The sequence below is a fragment of the Chaetomium fimeti genome (genome assembly GCF_033439085.1).
Source record: "Chaetomium fimeti strain CBS 168.71 chromosome Unknown B0H64scaffold_6, whole genome shotgun sequence".
Lineage (NCBI taxonomy): Eukaryota > Fungi > Ascomycota > Sordariomycetes > Sordariales > Chaetomiaceae > Chaetomium > Chaetomium fimeti.
Genome location: NW_026944334.1, coordinates 2,509,881 through 2,529,309, shown reverse-complemented (window position 1 = coordinate 2,529,309; position 19,429 = coordinate 2,509,881). Strand labels below are relative to the sequence as shown.

At 57.7% G+C, this 19,429-nt stretch overlaps 7 protein-coding genes across 7 annotated transcripts; 3 read left to right on the top strand and 4 right to left on the bottom strand.

Moving 5' to 3' along the window:
• Positions 1–231: 231 nt before the first annotated feature.
• Positions 232–2,615, bottom strand: B0H64DRAFT_477128 (heterokaryon incompatibility protein-domain-containing protein; the record flags this gene model as incomplete). Its single annotated transcript, XM_062808185.1, has 2 exons — positions 1,889–2,615; positions 232–1,826 (listed from the first exon to the last, which is right to left on the bottom strand). Exons 1-2 carry the CDS (start codon positions 2,358–2,360, stop codon positions 232–234), a joined length of 2,067 nt encoding a protein of 688 aa, XP_062657129.1. The 5' UTR covers positions 2,361–2,615.
• B0H64DRAFT_405085 (Hsp70 protein-domain-containing protein) lies at positions 2,616–6,188 on the bottom strand. Its single transcript, XM_062804421.1, has one exon. The coding sequence runs from the start codon at positions 5,799–5,801 to the stop codon at positions 2,709–2,711; it is 3,093 nt and encodes a 1,030-aa protein (XP_062657128.1). The 5' UTR covers positions 5,802–6,188; the 3' UTR covers positions 2,616–2,708.
• Positions 6,189–7,244: 1,056 nt separating this feature from the next.
• On the bottom strand, positions 7,245–9,855 carry B0H64DRAFT_346259 (P-loop containing nucleoside triphosphate hydrolase protein). Its single transcript, XM_062801329.1, has one exon. It carries the CDS (start codon positions 9,717–9,719, stop codon positions 7,392–7,394), a length of 2,328 nt encoding a protein of 775 aa, XP_062657127.1. The 5' UTR covers positions 9,720–9,855; the 3' UTR covers positions 7,245–7,391.
• Positions 9,856–9,977: 122 nt separating this feature from the next.
• B0H64DRAFT_217088 (uncharacterized protein) lies at positions 9,978–11,863 on the top strand. Its single transcript, XM_062799520.1, has 2 exons — positions 9,978–10,604; positions 10,677–11,863. Exons 1-2 carry the CDS (start codon positions 10,126–10,128, stop codon positions 11,656–11,658), a joined length of 1,461 nt encoding a protein of 486 aa, XP_062657126.1. The 5' UTR covers positions 9,978–10,125; the 3' UTR covers positions 11,659–11,863.
• Positions 11,864–12,486: 623 nt separating this feature from the next.
• B0H64DRAFT_405080 (uncharacterized protein) lies at positions 12,487–13,384 on the top strand. The gene has a single exon (XM_062804420.1). It carries the CDS (start codon positions 12,505–12,507, stop codon positions 13,123–13,125), a length of 621 nt encoding a protein of 206 aa, XP_062657125.1. The 5' UTR covers positions 12,487–12,504; the 3' UTR covers positions 13,126–13,384.
• A 3,168-nt stretch (positions 13,385–16,552) lies between these two features.
• B0H64DRAFT_405076 (uncharacterized protein) lies at positions 16,553–17,721 on the bottom strand. Its single transcript, XM_062804419.1, has 2 exons — positions 17,607–17,721; positions 16,553–17,549 (listed from the first exon to the last, which is right to left on the bottom strand). Exons 1-2 carry the CDS (start codon positions 17,666–17,668, stop codon positions 16,820–16,822), a joined length of 792 nt encoding a protein of 263 aa, XP_062657124.1. The 5' UTR covers positions 17,669–17,721; the 3' UTR covers positions 16,553–16,819.
• Positions 17,722–18,095: 374 nt separating this feature from the next.
• B0H64DRAFT_216997 (acyl-CoA N-acyltransferase) lies at positions 18,096–19,280 on the top strand. Its single transcript, XM_062799519.1, has one exon. The coding sequence runs from the start codon at positions 18,168–18,170 to the stop codon at positions 19,053–19,055; it is 888 nt and encodes a 295-aa protein (XP_062657123.1). The 5' UTR covers positions 18,096–18,167; the 3' UTR covers positions 19,056–19,280.
• Positions 19,281–19,429: the final 149 nt, after the last annotated feature.

Sequence of the window (19,429 nt, the reverse complement as noted above, 5' to 3'; positions counted from 1 at the left end):
CAATCCGTGTTAGCACCGACAAGCTTGTTTTCTCGAGCGCACCAACAACGACTCTCTCGCAGCCAATTGACGCTTGACTTCTTTCGTAGTATGCGGTCACACACCAACCACGCAAAATGGTACATGTCAAAGGTGACTCGCCCCAGTCCTGCATTTTGACATCAATAGGGGAAGTATACTTCTTAAATAGCTGTCCGGTACTGCCACCGCCGTCGCCATTGACAACAGTAACTAATCCAAGCGTATGCTCTCCCGCGGCTTCGAGCTGACCACGCTCGAGTTCTTGAGCTCCGCCAGCCCCCGACGGTGGTAAACCCCGTCCCCAACCGAGGTAGCAACCAGCGCGAGGAACATCTGGTCGATCTGCCGCGCAATAACCAAGAAAAACAGCGGCTCACTCACTGGCGGCCGAAGCCCGTCGCTCGGGGACGGCTTACCCACATCCAGCGTCCAGTCCACCAGCAACGGCGTCTCACCCATCACCTCACTCTCCCCCATAACCCGACACGACATACACAACGTTTTATCATCCCCACCCCCACCCTCCCAATCCACCACTGCCTCCGCCGCCTTCATATACTCAACCCGATCCAACTCCACCGGCCCCGTAACCGACATCCACGACCACGTCGGCAGCCCCCCCTCCACCCTCACCCTCACCTCCCCCTTTCCCTCCCCCTCAACCGCCCAAAGCAAACAAGCCACCGCACAAGACCGCCACACCCCCCACGCACACACATCCCCCGTAATCCCCGCCAACGCCGCCACCACCCCGGCAATAGCATGCGGCCGATCAGCACCCTCGGCCAGCGCGCGGCGCGTGTACTGGCCCACGAGCGAGGGCCAGCGGAATTCCAGGCGGAGGTCGATGCTCTCCCCGCCCTCCATCAGCGTCATCTCCCCCATATCCCTCATCTCCCCCTCCCCCTCCCTCTCTTCCGAGTACTGGATGGTGGTGGTGGTGTGGGGAGTGGTGGATTGCAGCTCGGCCTCGAAGCGGCGCGGTTGGAGGGTGCGCGGGTCGTAGCGGATGGCGGTGCGGGCGGCGACGGTGGCTTCCTTGGTGCGGCAGCGGAGGTAGGGCTCGAGGTCGCCGAAGGTGAGCAGGCGCGGGGAGAGGAGGGCTTCTTGATAAGTCCAGCCGCGGGTGTTGATGGGGAAGAGGGATGTTTGGGGGGTGTGGGTGGGGGTGAGGGTTATCGCGCCGTGGCGGGGGTTGGATGTGTCTGTTGTTAGGGCCATGGGTACGGAGATGGAGCGGTGCCGGCCGCTGAACGGGGCGCTGGTGTTGGTGTCGAGAAAGCCCTGCTCGACGGAGCTTGCTGTGGCGGCGGCGATGGTGACGGCGGCGTTGGTGTAGATGTGCTGCATCTGGCTGATCTCGTGGCGCTTGTCGTCGGGGCTGTCCTGGATGATGCACAAGGCGTCGATCCACAGGTACTCAAACCCGAGATGGTAGGTCACAGCGATGGCGTCTTGGAGGGTCCGAGGCAGGGCCGAAACGTGCGTCGACCGCTGTTGGAGTTCGTCCAGGCTGCCGTGCTCTAGCCTGAACTCCTGAGGCCCGCCCCAGCAGTAGCTCAGGGCGACATACTGTCCTAGTTGACCTTCCGTAGGCGTGACATGGAGTCTGATGCTTTGGGACGACAGGTAGTCGCTGGGGATATGGACGAGCCGGGATGGGAGTGGTTCAGGACGAAGAGGTTGGCAGCGGGTATGGGTCGTCTCACACCTGTTAAGTAGCGCCTTCAACGACGGCGCCGACGTGGAGTTCAACCCGTTCCATTCCATTAGTCGAAAGGGGGTCAAGGCAGCACATGGATCATCTGTAAACATCATGAGTGTCAGCAGTCGCCATACACCGGTCCTCGCCAACTAACGGACGTACCTTGAGATGCCGAGACATAAAGAAACGGAAACTCCCACAGCATGCGGCCCGCAGCATTCTCTATCCTAACGCATATGATGCTCAACGTTGGCGAGCCGTCGTTCGCCAGCGGCAAAGAGTCAGGCAGGTAGTCAACCAATCCTTGGGGTGCGACGGACTTGTCGCAGCGGATCACGACCCAGGACCCCGGGAACTTTTTGGCATTATGTATTCTTGCGGCACTCTGTGGGGGATACACCAGGTCGCGCAGACGGCGGAAAGTGAGTGGTTGCGTGTTGGCCCCAATCAGGTCCTCTTCCCAGAGAAAGCGGCAGAAGCAGCAGTCGGCGCGGTCTTCGAATGTCTCCAGTTGGGAATGCCTGAACCGGTTGTGTGGCGTGGCGTAGATCTCGTCGAGTCCCGGGCGAGAGAACAAGACGCTACAGCGCTCACACAACTCCTCGGTGGGTTTACGTGCTGGGTTGGGTGACATGATAGACGGGTGACGAATTGAGCATCAGAAGGAATGACGGATGGAACTGGCAAGGACGCTGGTTGCGTTATCCGCTGGCTAGGGAGAGATGGAGTTGGGCTCGGGGGACATTGGGTACCTCCAAGGCTCCAGGGGGGTTGGCACTCGGCTGTGCAAATCGTGAGTGAGCCTTGTCAACCCAAACACGGCGGGTTTCAGACGTCAAAGGACATGGGCCATCACAATATCCCCACACCAAATCATCTTCATGAGGCATATCTTTTACAAAGACCAATGTGTCTACATTCCCGCCCCAAAACTCCATACCAATGCACTCCCCAAATCTAGTCTTTCTGTATAAACTACCACCTAGAGCTCGTCATGCCCCTCCTTCTTCTCCTCTGTCTTCTCCTCCGGCTGCTTCTCGGCCTCCTGCTCCTGCTTCTGCTGCCCCTCAGCGCCGCCATTCTCCTTCATAAACTCCTTGAGCATCTCCTCCAGCTCCTCCTGCGAGGGCATGTTGCCATCCTCACCAGGCTGGACCTTGAGCGTCTGGGCAGGCTTGGCGGGCTTGGTAGCAGAAGACTTCGCAGCCTTCTTCTTTTCCTTCTTCTCCTTCTTATCCTTCTTCTCGTCGCCCGCCTTGCGCTTCTCAAAATTGCGCACGCCCTTCATGGCCAGCTCCATGCCGGCCTTGTCCAGCTTCTCGCGGCGGTCGGTCAGGTCCTTGACCAGCAGCACCGGGTCGTCGGTGGGGCCCAGCTTGTCCTGCGCCGGCACCTTCTCCTCGAGCCAGGCCGTGATGGACGTGTACAGGTCCTCGCTCGCCTTGAGATCCTCGAGCGTGTACAGCGGCGGCACCGGCCCGCGCTCCTTGAGCACGTCCTCCATGGCGGTCGCCGTGGTGGTGGTGGTGGCATCTTCGTCTTCGAGGCCGTCGAAATCGCCCGAGGGGGCGGAGGGAGCGGCCGTGGTGGTGGAGTCACCGGCGCCGTCGGTGGAAGCAGACTGGGAGGATAGCCAAGCTTCGTGCTCGGCGACCTTGGCCTTGATGTCGACGATGAACTCCTTGGTGGCCTTGAGCGCGTCCTGGAGGCCCTTGACGAGCTCGGGCCGCTTGGCGGCCTCCTCGATGCGCTTCTCGACGGGAACCACGATGGCCTGCAGCTCCTTGAGCTTGGCCTTGAGCTCCTCCTTGGTGGCGTCGGCGCCGTCACCGTAGATCCAGTCGCTGGCGTCGCTGTTCTTGGCCTCCAGGGTAGCCCTTTCATCGGCGGTCGAGTGGCTGATGAAGTCCTCCTTCTCGAGGATATCCCGAACCGAGTAAGTGTACGACTCGAGCTGGTTGAGGGCCTCCTCACGCTGCCTCCGTGCGCGGTCCGAAGCCTCAAAGGCCTTGAGACGATCCTTGAGGGCGGTGGTATCAGCCCTTGATAGCTGGGGAACACCCGCCTTCTCCAGAGTGAACTTGACGGGAATGACGACGAGTTCCTTCTTCGCCACGGCGGGCTTAGCATCGGCAGACTCGGAGGCAGAAGCTTCCGAGGCGGTGCTCGTAGATGTAGAAGTAGTCGAGCTCTCGGCGGTAGACGAGGTCTCGGCCTCGGCCTCCTCAGATTCCTCACCGTCCTTGAGCGGCTGCTGTTCCTTCTTGCCAAAGCCAAACAGGTTCTTGACGCCGTCGACGAAGGTCTCCTTAGCGTCGGTCTCGCACTCGACCGTGACCTTGGTGACGGCCACCTCGCCGTTCTCACCGGCCAGACGCGCGCCCATCTTCAGCTTGATGTCGGCCTTTTCGCACTTGTGCTTCTCGACGAGCTCGGCAACCGACGCGGTCAGGTTCTTAGTGGCAAGCACCTTCATCTCGGAGTCGACCGAGCCAGCATCCGACGCAGGTGCGGGGACAGTCTGGTAGAAAGTGACCGAGAAGTCCTCCTGGTTGGTGAAAGTGACCTCCTTGGCGGGCGCGCCGATATGCGAGGTGGCGGTCCACAGGCGCTGCTGCTTCTCCTTGCCCTCGTCGGTCTTCCACTTGATGCCGGCAGGGTACGCGGCGCCTTCAGAAATGCGAATCTCCTTGACGCGGAAGCTGGGGCTGAGCTCGGCAGCGCGGAAACCGGCACCGAACACGGCAGCCTCGTCCGAGTTGACATTGGTGCGGAGCTTATCGGCACCAAACACCTTCTCGAGCTCCTTCTGGACGAACGGGGTGCGCGAGGCGCCGCCGTGGAGAATGACCGAATCAAGATCCTTGAGCTCGATGCCAGCCGCGGTGAGGGCGTTCTGGACAGCCACGGCTACACGCTCGGCATGGATGGCGGCCATCTCCTCAAAGTCGGCACGGGTGATCTTGTACTTGAAGTCCACGTCGTCGTAGAGACCCTCGAAACCGGCCTGGGTGTTCTGGTTGGCGCTGAGGACGTGCCTGACCCGCTCGGCCTCCTTGGTGAGCTTGGCAATGGCGCGGCCGTGGGCCTTGACGGCGTCGGCCTCAACACCGGCCGTCTTGGCCTTGGGCGAAGCGGCAAACTGCGCAATCATGTCGTCCACGATCAGATAGTTCAGCGCGTCACCGCCGAGCGTCCTGTCCCAGCCGCTCCCCATTACCTGAACTTCCTGCACCGTCTTGTTGAACTTGCCCACGTCCTTGACATTCCGGCTCTGGAACCGCAACACGGTCGCCTTTGTCGACCCCGCGCCCATGTCGAAAACCATGTGGTACTCGGGCTTCCCGCCCTCGTTGACGTTGGGGAACTGCCGGCTCGTAGCGTAGTGCAACCCCACAGCCACACCATCGCTGATCAACGACAGCACCTTCAGCCCAGCCAATTCGGCAGCCAACTCCACGGCGCGCTTCTCCTCGGCGGTGTAGTACGCCGGCACAGTCAGCACGGCAGAGCGCACGGGGCTCCCAGGGCCCGCCAGGGCCTCAGCATTCCCCCGAATGCTCTGCAGCTCCATAGCCAACAGCTCCTCCACAAGCCAAGCCTCCTCCTCGGCAGTGAACGCGCCAGCGCTCTGGAACGCGGCGGTGCCCTTGACCTTGTGACGGACAACCTGCAGGGCAGGGTGCCTGGCGGCGTACTCCTTGACCTCGGCGCTCTCGGCGGGCAGGCCCAGGAGGGCCTTGAGGTTGGGGTAGACGTCGCCGGGGAAGCGGGGCGCGAGGGCCATGGCGTCGGAGCCGTAGGCGCGCTCGGGGAAGGCGCCCGGCTTGGGGCCGTTGGCGGCGGGCTTGAAGGTGACGGCCGAGATCTCCTTGCGGCGCGAGTCCTTGGTCAGCACGATCTCGAGCGGGATGCCGGGCTTGACCAGGGCCGCCTTGATGTATTCGGTGCCGAGGTCGATGCCGACGACGGCCGAGACGGCGAGCACTTGCGGGGTGAGGAAGAGGAGAAGGGCGAGGAGGGTGGCGAGGGGTGACCGGAATGGGGTCGTTTTTGTCGTTAGGTGCGCCATCATGGGCGAGGGGTTGTGGTGACGGGCGCGCAGTCGCGGGTTCGGTTTGTTCGACTTTGTTGAGGGTATTGTTGTTCTTGCCTCGAGAGAGTGTTGCGATGCGGTGTGTGTTTCTGCTCCTGCTGCGTTTGGCAATAACCAATCCCCAAAGTACCGAAGTAACCAACAAACAGCTCCAATTACCCAAAAACTGGGGAAAAGGGAAAATGTAAAACTCGGATGACGATAAGGGCTGAATGACCAGCCATCTAGCAGAGTCTGGCCTCAATTGCTGACCTGGGTAGTCGTTGAGGGGTGGTTTGTTGCGCCGCGGGCACAGCGTGGTCTCGACTCTTTTTCTACCACGAGCTGCAAGCTGTTCTCTGCAAAAGGACAACTGGTGAGTTGATCGGACCCCTGCCCCGAATGATGGAAAAGCCAAGCTTTGGACGAGATCTGGCCAATCAACCCAACAAAATGCCTGGGGTTTCGGCAAACGTTGCTGCCGCTCCGAGACAGGATTGGCGTGCCCGGAAGGGGCCAATTAGCTAATTGCCAAGTGAATCTGCTTGGCATTAGCATAACGACACTTCCTCAAACCGCGACAACGACAGCGACATCGAATCAAGGAGAATGGTTGGTTTCATTGAGTAATTGGGGTATTGATTTGCCGGGCGTTGTGGGATTTGTTACCATTGCCGAATGTTTAACCAAAAATAAATCCTCGAATAAAACCACCTGGGGACATTGTCTGGAGATGTGCTCCGTTCCGGCGCCGATATGGCATTGGAGTGTGGGGCCGGATGACCGGGAGACGTTTCTTGTTTCGAAGTGATAGCAAAACCCCATCACATATGTAGAGCAAGAAGGGATTTAGTTAATTTGAGTTTGTGTGTTGACGCTCTTGCCAATTGGGTGGGTGGTCAATTTATGAGGTGCGTGCGCCGTTGACGGGTGTATGGTTGGCCGTTGAAGATTATTTGCCGTAATCTGAATCTGTGAATAGCTTCACTGAGCCAAAAATGTGCGAACAGCTTCAATGCGGGCGATGTGCATGAAATCCAGGACTGCGGCCCAAAAAAGGCTTGGCGAAGAAAAAGCAGCGTGGTGAAAAAATAGCAAAATAACAAAAGCTCACCGGCCACCCCCCCTCAACCAGTCGTGACTAGTGAATGGGGGATGGCCGGCTACGAAACCCCTTTGAGGTTTGCAGAAAACCGCGGGCAGCCGGATTCGAACCCACGACCTCCCCGTCGGGAGGGGGGTGAATCCAGGCCGCCCGGGAGAGGGCCACGGCAGGGAACCACTCGGCCATCCGCCGGCGGCCCTCGATGGGAATTAGAATATTGAGTCTAATACATATAACACGGGCAGGTGCCTTATGGCCGACGCTATCACTCTAAACTTGGCACTGGGTGACCGTTCAACATGCAGTGGGGAGAGCTTGAAGCCGAGAGGTCAATAAACGGCAGGTGCGGTAAAGGTACCGAAGCCGTGACGTCGATTCCATAGACTAATAATATTCTAACCCTCAAACCCCATAGATATGTAATTCGACCCTATACCCCTACCCACACATCCACCACCACCACCACCACCACCACCCACGACATGCTACCTCCTCCCCTCCCTACCACCAGCCGCCTCCTCCCTCAACCTCTCCAGCGCCCCCTCATAGGCCTTCACCCTCTCCTCCGCAAACTCACCCTCCCCAACCCTCACCCTCTCAACCAACCCCTCCCGCCCGATCGTCGTCACCGCCCCCTTCCCCTCACCCGCAAACTCCCTCCAGAACCTTCTCGCCTCGGCATGTTCAACCAACGTCCACGCACAGCCCCTCTTCCCCGCGCGCGCCGTGCGGCCGACGCGGTGCACGTACGAGGTCTCGCTAATGGGCAGGTCGTAGTTGACGACGTGTTCGAGGTTGAGCAGGTCGATGCCGCGGGAGACGAGATCCGACGCGACGAGGACGCGCAGCTTGCCCTGGGCGAAGGCGCGCAGGGTGCGGGCGCGGCGCGAGGTCTTGGTCGACGAGGTCAGCGTGCCGATGAGCGGGGCGAGGTCGGGGCTGAGGAGGGCGAGCAGGCGCGAGAGGCGGAGGGCGGCTTCGTTGGATTTGGTGAAGATTAGGACGGTGGTGGGAAGGGTGGGTTTGTTGGTAGTGGTGGGGGTGGGTTGTTTGGTTTTTGGTTTGAGTTCGTCGTCGCTCTCATCGTCATCCGAGGAGGAAGACGAGTCGGATTCACTGTCGGAGTCGGATTCTGATGCAGAGGACTCCGATGTAGAGGACTCCGAATCGCTGATTTTGGATTCTACCGTGGCTTCGTCGGCAGTGTCCGAGTTGACGGCGGCCATGTGCTTGCTGTGCAGCAAGTCAACTAGGTATAGTGGCTTGAGGCTCGGTTCGCGGATCTTAATGGCGAATTCCTTGAGGAGGGACGGTAGGTTCTGCTCGCCGGGCTTGGTCCCTTCTACGACAATAAGTTTCGGCCTAGACAGCTTCAGCCCGTTCAAAAGACTAAGGTCTCGAGTCATCGTCGCACTAAGGATGACTTTCCGGACCCCACTCTTGTTGGAGGTGGGAAAGTCGCGGGCACCGGGTTTCTCAACGCTCAGCTTTTCCATGACAATATCCAGCCACTGCTGAAAATCCTGGGTCAGCAGTTTATCGGCCTCGTCAACAATTAGCCAGCGGACGTAGTCGAGCGAGAACCCTCGCGTCTTGGCGATATGCTCTACGAGTCGGCCGGGGGTGCAGATGAGAATGTCGACCTTGAACACGTGGTCGATAACATGAAAAGGGAGCGGCTGGGTGCGCTTGAGTTCGAGTTCCAGGTCATCTTCTTCGTCTTCCGAGTCCCCCCAACTGACGATCTGGTCCTGCTTTCGTAGATACCGTTTGTACCCCTCGGGGTCGTATCTCTGCTCCTCCCCCATGATGACGGACTGTTCCTCCTTGAACACCCTGTTACCCATTGCCGTCCCAATCTTGACCCTCTTGCCCCCGTTGACTGCAAAGGCGGCCGTGCATGCTTCGAACGCGAGCTGCACCTGTTGGACGAGGTCTCTTGTCGGCAGGACAATGAGTGCCCGTAGCCTAGTAACGCGGCTTTTGCTGACGTCGTGGACCATCGGCAGCACATACGATAGCGTCTTTCCGGATCCGGTTGGGGCTGCGACGACCACATCACCCTGCCTGTCGGGAGAGGGTAACAAGAGAGGGAGCACGGCGGTCTGGACGGCAAAAGCGTCCTTCAAGCCCTTGGTCTCGAGAACCTTGGATGATTCCGGGGCGATCCCCAACTCGGTAAACGGCCGCGTTATGTCGGGGCCCACGCGTACCGGGGAGGCAAGCCATGGTGGCAGGGTCTCGTATGTCAACTTTGACTCGTCAAATATAACGGGTTCCGGCTGAGGGAGCGGCTCGAGGTCGTGTTCCACCTCCGGTTCAGCGGCTTCCTCCTCGCTGGCATCCTCAACGTCATCCTTAGTCTGCAATGACTTTTGCACCTTGTCAAAAACCGACTTATGCCTCCTGCGGATGCGGTCATCATCGCCGTCGACCATCTCAACATCGGGTTTGTCTTCTCGTTTCCTCATTTTCTTCTTTTCCCGTTTCGGTTCTCGTTCCGCCACAATAGCTCCGTCTTCGGTGTCATCCTTGCTCTTTTTCGACTTCGACTTCTTTGGTTTCTTGTCCCCGGCCCTGCTCGCAATTTCTTCGTCTAATGACTGCTTTCTATTGCTGTCGTCAATCGGCGGAAGGTCGGCATCGTCAAAGACAATGCGCTGTGGTTGTTGCGTGGGGGGGCGCTGTGATGGTTCTGCGGGTGTCTGGCCGCGGGTGGAGCGACCGTATGGATGGTCGGATGCAGCCGATGTTGTTTGTGGTCTAATGCGCGATTGCTTCTCCTTGGTAGGAGGGATGTACCGGTTATACATTCTGTAAACCGAGAGGGAATTTAAAAATATCCCCTTAATAGTTGTCCTCGCACCGGATCCCGAAATGTCTTCCTCGGGCAAAAAAAGTAAAGAAAGTTGAGAAAGTTCTGGCAATCAAGCTTCCTGCATCCATACTTGGCAGATTGCGAGAGTGGGGCATTCAGCGTGGGGTGCGGCAGGCGTAAGCCAGAGCAGGCAGGCGGTGTGGTGAAGCTGGCAAGCCCCTGTCGGTCTCGACCATGCCCCCTGTCAGGGACAACTCAACTCACGATTCATCAAATTCACCTCATGAATCATCATCTCACATCGCGATTCCGGGATTTCCCCAACACCCGCTCACCATCCACCCTCATCAACAACTGGCTGCGTCTTTGGGGGAAAATGACCCCTGAACCAGCCCGCAACCATGGCGCCCACATACAACATCGCCATGGTTAGCGACTTCTTTTTCCCACAACCCGGAGGCGTCGAGAGCCACATCTACCAGTTGTCATCCAAACTGCGTGATCGGGGCCACAAAGTCATCATCATCACCCACGCTTACAAGGGCCGTACCGGTGTACGCTATCTCACCAACGGCCTTAAGGTCTATCATGTACCATTTTTTGTACTCTACCGGTCCGCCAGTTTCCCGACAGTATTCTCATTCTTCCCCATATTTCGCAACATCATCCTGCGAGAGCGCATCGATATTGTGCACGGCCATGCCTCCCTGAGCAGCTTATGCCATGAGGCCATTCTCCACGCCAGGACTATGGGCCTCAGGACCGTCTATACAGATCATTCACTCTTTGGGTTTGCCGATGCCGCGAGCATCTTCGCCAACAAACTTCTAAAGTTTAGTCTCAGTGATGTAGACCATGTCATCTGCGTGAGCCACACATGGTGAGTCTTTCGCCCTCCTTCCCTTCCCACCAACTAACCACCCTGCCTCGACATCGCTCACAACCCCCCCAGCAAAGAAAACACCGTCCTCCGTGCCTCCCTCGACCCGCTCATGGTCTCCGTCATCCCAAACGCTGTGGTAGCAGAAAACTTCAGACCCTTGGACTATACAGAACCCTCACCGCGGTCTTTCACCCCCCACCACCCACCACCTGCCCGCCCTCTTGGGCCGCACGACATGATCACCATCGTCGTCATCTCACGCCTCTTCTACAACAAGGGCACCGATCTCCTCACCGCCGCCATCCCGCGCATCCTCCAGAACCACCCGCACACGCGCTTCATCATCGCCGGCGACGGGCCCAAGGCCATCGACCTTGAGCAGATGATCGAGCGGAACGTGCTCCAGGACCGCGTCGAGATGCTCGGCCCCATCCGCCACGAAGAGGTCCGCGACGTCATGGTACGGGGCCACATCTACCTCCACCCATCCCTCACTGAAGCCTTCGGCACCGTCATCGTCGAGGCCGCCAGCTGCGGGCTGTACGTCGTGTGCACGCAGGTCGGCGGCATTCCCGAGGTGCTGCCCTCGCACATGACCGTCTTCGCCAAGCCCGAGGAGGACGACCTCGTGACGGCGACGGGCAAGGCCATCGCCGCCCTGCGCGCCAACAAGGTCCGCACCGAGCTGTTCCACGAGCAGGTCAAGAGCATGTACTCGTGGACCAACGTCGCCATGCGCGCCGAGCGCGTGTACAACGGCATCTCGGGCGCCATCAGCGAGGCCGAGTTCTACGGGTACGACGCCGCTAATGGCGCCGGCAGCTGGAGCGCCACGAGAGGCAGGTCTGGCGTGCAGAGCTTTGCGCTCATCGACCGGCTAAAGAGGTACTATGGGTGCGGCACCTGGGCGGGGAAGCTGTTTTGTTTGTGTGTGATCGTGGATTATTTGATCTTTTTAGCGCTAGAGCTGTGGTTCCCGAGGGATCGGATCGATATCTGCCCGGACTGGCCGAGGAAAGACAGAAAGGTGGATGGGAAGGATGGTGGGTGACCGACACCGTGCCATCTTTATATTCGCAATTCGGGCGACTGTTGAGATCGTCGAGTGGGGATCGATGTGTCCAAAGCCACGAACTATTCTGTCGATAGCCTGGGTGCTAATAATATCTATCTCAAGACGTTGCAAGGCTTCGCGGCTTACCTCCGGTTGTAAGGGCCACTATAGTACCCCTTTCCCAGTCACGGCGGTTGCACCTCATTCCATACCCTTTCCATGGTTGAACCCCCCAGTGCTGCATGATGCTATGACGGGTTAGCAAGGCCCTTTAAAGAGATGTTCGCCTCAAGAATGAAAGTAAGGAAACATGGAGACAGGACTGATGAAATCCATTCTCAGTCTGCCATCTCTGCCTACCTACCTGGGGTCACAAGGTTGCAAAAGGGGTACACCAGTCTACAGCCAAGTACCAGCTCGGCCCTACGACCACTCGACATCCTCAGGGCTTTACCCGTCGACATTCTTAACAAACTGCCCAAAAACATGGATCCGTCCGAAGTGCTGGGAAGACTGGTATTTCCCGGTGTTCTCGATAAGCTGCCTGCTGACGTACTCTGTCGGATGGATTCTTCCCTGCTCTCAGTATTGCCGCTCACAAAGCTTGGAGAGATGCTACGACAAAACCCACACCTCTATCGAAACCTTCCTCGTGAGGTCCTCCAAAAGCTAGCGGATCCCGGTAACGAGGTTTTTAAGACTCTTCCTCTGGTAATCCGGCTGGAGATTTCAACGCTTCTGTCGAATGATCCGTATGCAACCCCTGACGGATCACAAGATCCCCTGGGCGCCAATCCTTCCGTCCAAGGGCCCGCGAACCGCACTCCCGCCCCTTCCCTGGCAATGGGCGGCAACGCAGACAGTTTTATCGTTGGCTTAACGGAGCATCCTCGGCTCAAAGATGTGGAACGAGAGAGGGACGAGCTACGAGCCAAAGTGACACGCCTGGATGCCGAGAAACGGATCTTTACCCGAGATGTCCGCAAAGTGTTGACTGAGTCCAAATCAAATGAATGGCAACCAAACGGTGACCCCTATCACCAAATTCTAGAGTTTGCCGTAATCCACGAAGCCCGTGCCAGGACCGCATCCGAAGCGCAAGAAAGCTGGATCAGAGCATACAAAAAAGAAAAACGCCAGCGAATCGCCCGAGAGAAGACGGTTCAACAACTTACGGCTAAGCTGGACTATCAAGCGCAGACCGCCATCCAAGCCACTGAAAACCAACACAAGCTGGAAGCGGGAAACGAATGGTTTCAGCACCTCGTCAACACACGGGTGAAAGAGTACCAGGGCATGATGCAAAGCCAGGAGAAGAGACACTCAGCCATGCTACAACGCCTGATCAACGCGCACACGGCCGAGATGAGCGAGCAGATGACCGTCTACGAGAAGGAGCTGGCTGATCTGCGCGTTCAGCATGAGCGAGAACTGGCGGAGAAACCGAATTGCGAGGGGGGTTGAATAGGCGCAAAGATAGGATCACGTCGTTTGGGAAGACTGTCTGGCGGTTGGCTTGGGCGGGTTCAATTGCTGGACGAGCCCTGTTGCTAACTTCTTGTGTTTGTTATTTCTGTAATCATATGACTGAAGAGTGTGGAAGAAAAGAAGGGACAATAGGCAAGGGAAGGGGGACGAAGGCGGTGTGACTGAGGGAAAGAAAACAGGAGGCATAGTTCGACTTCTCTTTCCAAAACTACCGCGAGGAACATTAGGTCAACTGTGTGTATGCTATATGGGATGCCGCACCCGTGAAGCCAAGTTGGAGATCGCTCAAGAAGTGGTGCTTCAGGACGTCATACTTTGTGTATATGTATTTACTCTTCTGGTCCCTTCGGCACCCTCTGGACGCATCGCTGTCGAATTCCGGTCAGACCACAAATTCATGCCTGCTTAGCAAGAAAGAGCATTTTCCGCTGTACTCCAGATCCCCTGGCGCCTTGGGGTCATCTTCTCGGAAGCTACAACGGACTGTGTCTTATCTTTGTGTTCTGTAGGCAGTGACAATAACCGCATTTGCTAAAATCAAGGCCTTGGGGGGTAGACCCTCCTTCCTCCGCAGCCGTGTATGCCCCTCACCCGGCCACACCTGTGTCTTGCTCACTCGTTATGGTCAATGGGTGAAGTAAGAGACCCCTTGACTGTTCGAAATATCGCATTTCACGCTTCCTACTTTCCCCGTCCCAAAACCCCTGAGGAGACTCACGCTTGCCCGCATCCGCAGCATTCATAACCTCGAGCCAACCACTTTCCTGTCCTGGAACCATACCGGCCGGGCTCTGAACCTCCCCTCCAAACTGATGTGCCTCGCTCATACCTTGTGTGTCACTGTGCTATTCTTCCTAGGGTAGGTCCAGGGGCGTTTGTGATGGGACTTAAAAACTCCAGCTTTCTGCTCCCACCACCCTCCAACTCTTCTAATCCTTTTCCACCCATTGTCAGTTCCATCAGCTGCCTCTTTTCGCGCGCTTGATCTCCATTGATGGCCTCTTCTCCGACATCATCTCCTCGTCGTGCCTCTTCTAAGTTCCCTATTCTCAGGACAGCCTACTTCACCGAACGCTCCTTAACCCGGAGACACCATGTCCCCTGGACTCACCGAACCCCCAAGCCGTTAATGACACCCTGTCGGGCAGTTGTACCACAATCTCCCTCGGGACCTCGTCTTCCCTCCGACCAAGGCAAGGGACCGCAGCATGTCAGCAAGCTTTCCGTGCGTCTCCTGTGCATAACTCGGGAATACCTTGCTCTGGCCGCGACTCTTGACTGATAAGGTAGACACGAGTGCCGCCCAGCACAAGCCCAGTCTCCTCCTCCCCCTTCTCATCAGCACCGAGGCTGTGAGACAACCGCTGAATCCCGCTTTGCCTCTGCCGCAACAACCCATCCGCGCATCCAAATAAATGGGTGTGGCCTCAGCAGTCATCGACGGTGACGAACCAACGGGCTCGGCATGATCCGCGACGACTGACAATATTCATCATTGGCCACTAAAAGCACCCAGGTGAGGACCCTAAATGATTTAAACTTCCACTGAAGACAAGTCCTGAGCTTCGGTGATGAAGGAACTTTAGTAGCGACGTATGATAGGAGACACATAGCCCACAATGTCAGCTCTGGCTGACAACCTCTGTTTCAACCCCCAGATACCCTCGACGATGCCGCTGACCTCGATACCGGGCCAACATCTCCCGTTCCCCCAGATCCCGCATGTTGCCTCAGGGCAGTCGATACCATCCGGCAGAGACTTGGTTGCCTTTCATCATCGGCGTTGAATAAGGTGAGGATTCCCGATGACAACAAGACACGCATTCCGAGTATATATTATGATGAAAGCACCGTGATACTACAGTTGAGGGATCCTCACAACACAATCAAGTGGCGTCAGCCAAAGCTGACGCCTCTCAGGCCTTGACAGATTCCGCGAACAGCCTCAGAGCATGTCGACATCATCAAGCGAAGACTTGGTTGCCTCTCATCATCGGCTTCGAATATAGTGAGGCTTCCCAATGATGAAACCCCCCTTCCTACTATACTCGAGCACGTTGTGCAATGATATATATTACGACTCTTTCTGAGGGGTCCTCACAACACAATCAAGTGGCGTCAGCTTTGGCTGACGCCTCTCAGGTCTTAACAGGTCCCCGCGAACAGCCTCAGGGCACGTCGGCACCGTCAGGCGACGGCTCGGTTGCCTTTCATCATGGGCCTTGACTATGGTGAGGATTCCCGATGATGAAAACTCACTTCCTCTCCTCGCTCGAGCACTCGGTGCAATGAGATATGAAACGACTTTGTTTGAGGGGTCCTCACGGTGTCAGCGTTTTCTAATGCCTCTCAGGTCTTGATAAATTCCCGCGAAAAGCCTCAGGGCATGTCGACACCATCAGGTGAGGACTCGGTTGCCTCTCATCATTGGCGTTGAATAAGGTGAGGATTCCCGATGACAACACCACACGCATTCTGAGTATATATTATGATGAAAGCCGTGATACTACAGTTGAGGGATCCTCACAACACAATCAAGTGGCGTCAGCCAAAGCTGACGCCTCTCAGGTCTTGATAGGTTCCCGCGAACAGCCTCAGGACATGCCGACGCGGGTGGGGACTCGGTTGCCTCTCATCATCGGCGGTACAGCCTCAGAAACCGCCAAACCCACGGGGAGCTGGCTGGACCTTCATCACCAGCTGAAGGGGGACAGAAATGGGCTGGCCATGGGCCATGATGCGCGACAGGGTGCAGCAAACAGGGACTGCCAGAGGCGACTGCTCTCTGCGATGATGGATGTTTGGTTTTTGGCGACGAAGAAACTCTCCGAAGCTGATGCCCTTGTGGTGCAACAACTGTCGAGCGGCCCAGGCCTTGGGTTGTAGGCGGAGAGACGGGCGGGCATTACCGCAGGGTGAACGCATCGCCGTCATCACGCTGACATTACCAGCCGGAACTGCGTCACTTCCAAGGCCTCGGCTACCATGGCACTTGCACGCGGCAGCTGAAGGGGTGGTTGGAAAATGGGTAGCGGTTCTTGAGCTATCGTCTCTGCTCTTTCAACGTGGTCGGTCGGAGGGGGCGGCGATAACTTGCTTAAAGGTGAATGATGCGTTTTCGGCGATGTTGTTTGATAATAAATCGGTTTTTGGGATTGGCGAACGTTCCTCGATGAATATTGATGCTTCACGATTGATGAAGTTGTAAAAATATGCTCGCGTGGAATATTTTTACTCTCTTCCTCGATGGAATCGACACGGCGTCAAGGTCGACTGATTGTGCGGGTAGTGGCGAAAAGAGTTGTGCAAGTGAAAAACGAGGCAAGGCGGGGAAAGAGGCAAGCCCAGGGTATTTGTAGGACATTTTCCCTCGCGCTAGCAACTGGCATGATGGCATCACGGGGTCTTCCGGTGAACTCATAGGAGAGGACACAACGCAGTGCTCAAACGGTCAAACCTGGTCGACCTACTCAGACGACTTCCAGACGGGAAACGGTGCATCGCCTCATTGGCTGATTGCACGAGTCTCAGACCCAAAGCGGTAACAACATGCTCCACCTTAGGTCATCTCCGACCATGAGCTGCCCTCATCCGAATCGGTTCCTCAACACAAACGCTCCAAGGTAGACAATGTTGCCGCGTGTTGAAGTACTCCGAGTCACAGCTTAGATTACTTGAGTCCCCCGCTCAACAACACACTCTGCCCAGTCAAATACCCCGTCTGGCAAAACATCATCACAACATTAGCCACCTCCCCCGGCGTGCCCAGCCTCCCCACGGGAATATTCCGCACATCCCCCGCCGTGCCCTCCAGGATCTTCTCGTCCGGGACGAGACCCGTGTCCCCAATCATCGCGGGAGCTACGTCATTGACCGTGATGCCGTCCTTCGCATGCTTCGTCGCGAGGTTCTTCATCAGCCCGTGCAGCCCCGCCTTGCTCGCGGCGTAGTGGCACCCGTTGATGCCGCCGCCGTGCGCCGCCAGCGACGACACGAAGACGATGCGACCCCACCCTTGGGAGGCCATGTGCGGGATGCTTAGCTTGCAGAGGATGAAAGATGCCCGTAGATTGACGTTGAGCGTGTGGTCGAACTCGTCGATCGAGATGTCGGCGATGTCCTGGGTGCGTTTGCCATAGCCGGCGTTGGATACTAGAATGTCTGGTCCGTCTTTGCCGTACGCCTCTCGGATCCTGGTGAAGAGCTGCTGGATATCGTCGGCTGACCCGACATCGACTTTGTGCGTGGAGATGGATGCGTTATGGGCACCTGGGGAGTCGCTATTGGGGAGGGCCAAGATCTCCGTCACGAGGTCGACAATTTTATCTTTGCTGCTGGAGTAAGTCAAGGCGACGTTAACATTTTGGAGGTAGAGTGCTCTGGCGCAAGCGGCTCCGATGCTGTATGGTGTTAACGGAGGGAGCACTTTGGCGGGGTACCGTCCGGGTTGGATTTACCCTCCAGATGCTCCTGTGATCAGGGCAAGTTTGCCTGCAATCTCGTTATTAATAGGCGGCATCGTGGTGTGCAATACAGAAGGCCACTGGAGTGTGTTTGAAAGGCGTAATCGAGGTACCCAGCGGGTTGAACCCAAGAACCGGGTACTTGACCCCGCGCACGCCCTGCCACGGATACCCCGCAGTCACCCCATCGCGGATCAGCCCACTTCCATTCGCCACGGAGCGCCCTGCGCTCGACACAACGCCATGTCCGGATCCGCCGGCATAGGTACACGGAGGTGACGGGTGGCGGCGACGTGTTTGTGACAGCGTTTCCGGTAGCGGCGCTGTGTTGTCCCGGCCCGTGGAACACGTAATTTAGTCAAGTGGGGGCGCCGTCAAGCACTTATTCTCCCTCAAGTGCAATAATGCATCTCCGAAGTACAACCACCAACACCCACAGGCACCAAACATTTTAAGCACTACACACAGTAAGAAACTGCCCCCCTAGACAGCCGATCTTTGTTTACCTAATACAAAAAACCGAACATAGGCTCAAAGCAAGCTAGGTGAAACAACATGGGGACACCGTTCATCGCGCACCTCGAGCCGACGGCCCTGGAGTGGGAGCGCGGGCTCCCGCCCGACGAGCAGCCGAACGCGGCCTCGATCCCGCGCACCTTCCTCGACGCCATGACGGTGCGCACGCAAGTCTTCGTGCAGGAGCAGCAGGTCCCGCAGTCCAACGAGTTCGACGCCGACGACCAGCGGTGCGCCCACTGGGTCATCTACGCGTCCGTCAACAAGACCGTCGCCCCCGCCGTCACCGACCCCGCCACCGGCGAGGTCCTCCGCCCGCGCCAGAGCGAGACCCAGTCCGTGCCCATCGGCACCGTGCGTCTGGTGCCCTTCCCGCACCCGCCGCACCCGGTCAAGGGCGGCGTCTACGTCGACAACGAGCTAGTCGGCTCCTCCTCCTCCGACTCCGCAGAAGACAACAACAACAACAACAACAACAACAAGACCACAACCGAACCCCCCGCCGCCGAACCAACCACCACCCAACAACGCACATTCACCCCAGACCGCCCGACCACCTTCCACGACGGCGTCGAGCCGTACGTGAAGCTGGGCCGGCTGGCCGTGGTCAAAGAGTTCCGGGGGCGGGGCATCGCGGGCCAGCTGGTGCGGACGGCGACCGAGTGGATGCGGACGCACGGGACGTACTTCGACCCGAGCCCCGCCGCGCGCGGGTTCGAGCACCTGGGCATGGAGCAGACGGCCGGGGCGCTGCCGCCGCGGTGGAACGGCCTGCTGTGCTGCCACGCGCAGGAGAGCGCGGTGAGGGCGTGGGAGAAGTGCGGGTTCCGCGTGGACGAGGGGATGGGCCGCTGGTTGGAGGAGGGGATTCCGCATGTTGGCATGTTTTTGAGGGTTGACGTGGAGCCGCAGGCGAGGGCGCTTTGAGTTTCTATGTGGGGAGATTGGTTCTGGTGTATTTCTTCGCCGTCTTTGCGCAGGGTATTGCCGGATTTCGATGGCATGTTTGTTCATAGAGATTAGATCGCGATACCACGGATGGCTTTTCTTCTTTTCCCGTTTTCACATTCTGAACGAGCAAGAGGATAGAAACCAAAACTCCACGTTACGAGCATAGCACAGTACCACACCATAGACGCCAATTCTTGTCAGAAGATCACCATTTACTCCCTTTTTTGCGAGAGCCCTATTTGTGCCTGTGTGACAAGAATGCCATGCATCCACCAGACCGTAACGCGCAAAAGCAGCCCTGCAAAACAAGCCGTAAAATCCGTCCCGTCCCGGTCCAATATGCCATCCGC

What these genes read in the sequence shown, in the direction of transcription:
- B0H64DRAFT_405085 (XM_062804421.1), bottom strand. Translation starts at nt 5,801, where the DNA reads ATGATGGCGCACCTAACGACAAAAACGACCCCATTCCGGTCACCCCTC.
- B0H64DRAFT_346259 (XM_062801329.1), bottom strand. Translation starts at nt 9,719, where the DNA reads ATGTATAACCGGTACATCCCTCCTACCAAGGAGAAGCAATCGCGCATT.
- B0H64DRAFT_217088 (XM_062799520.1), top strand. Translation starts at nt 10,126, where the DNA reads ATGGCGCCCACATACAACATCGCCATGGTTAGCGACTTCTTTTTCCCA. An exon ending in ATCTGCGTGAGCCACACATG is followed by an intron (nt 10,605 to 10,676) that starts GTGAGTCTTTCG and finishes CAACCCCCCCAG; the next exon opens with CAAAGAAAACACCGTCCTCC.
- B0H64DRAFT_405080 (XM_062804420.1), top strand. Translation starts at nt 12,505, where the DNA reads ATGGGCGGCAACGCAGACAGTTTTATCGTTGGCTTAACGGAGCATCCT.
- B0H64DRAFT_405076 (XM_062804419.1), bottom strand. Translation starts at nt 17,668, where the DNA reads ATGCCGCCTATTAATAACGAGATTGCAGGCAAACTTGCCCTGATCACA. An exon ending in ATCACAGGAGCATCTGGAGG is followed by an intron (nt 17,550 to 17,606) that starts GTAAATCCAACC and finishes AACACCATACAG; the next exon opens with CATCGGAGCCGCTTGCGCCA.
- B0H64DRAFT_216997 (XM_062799519.1), top strand. Translation starts at nt 18,168, where the DNA reads ATGGGGACACCGTTCATCGCGCACCTCGAGCCGACGGCCCTGGAGTGG.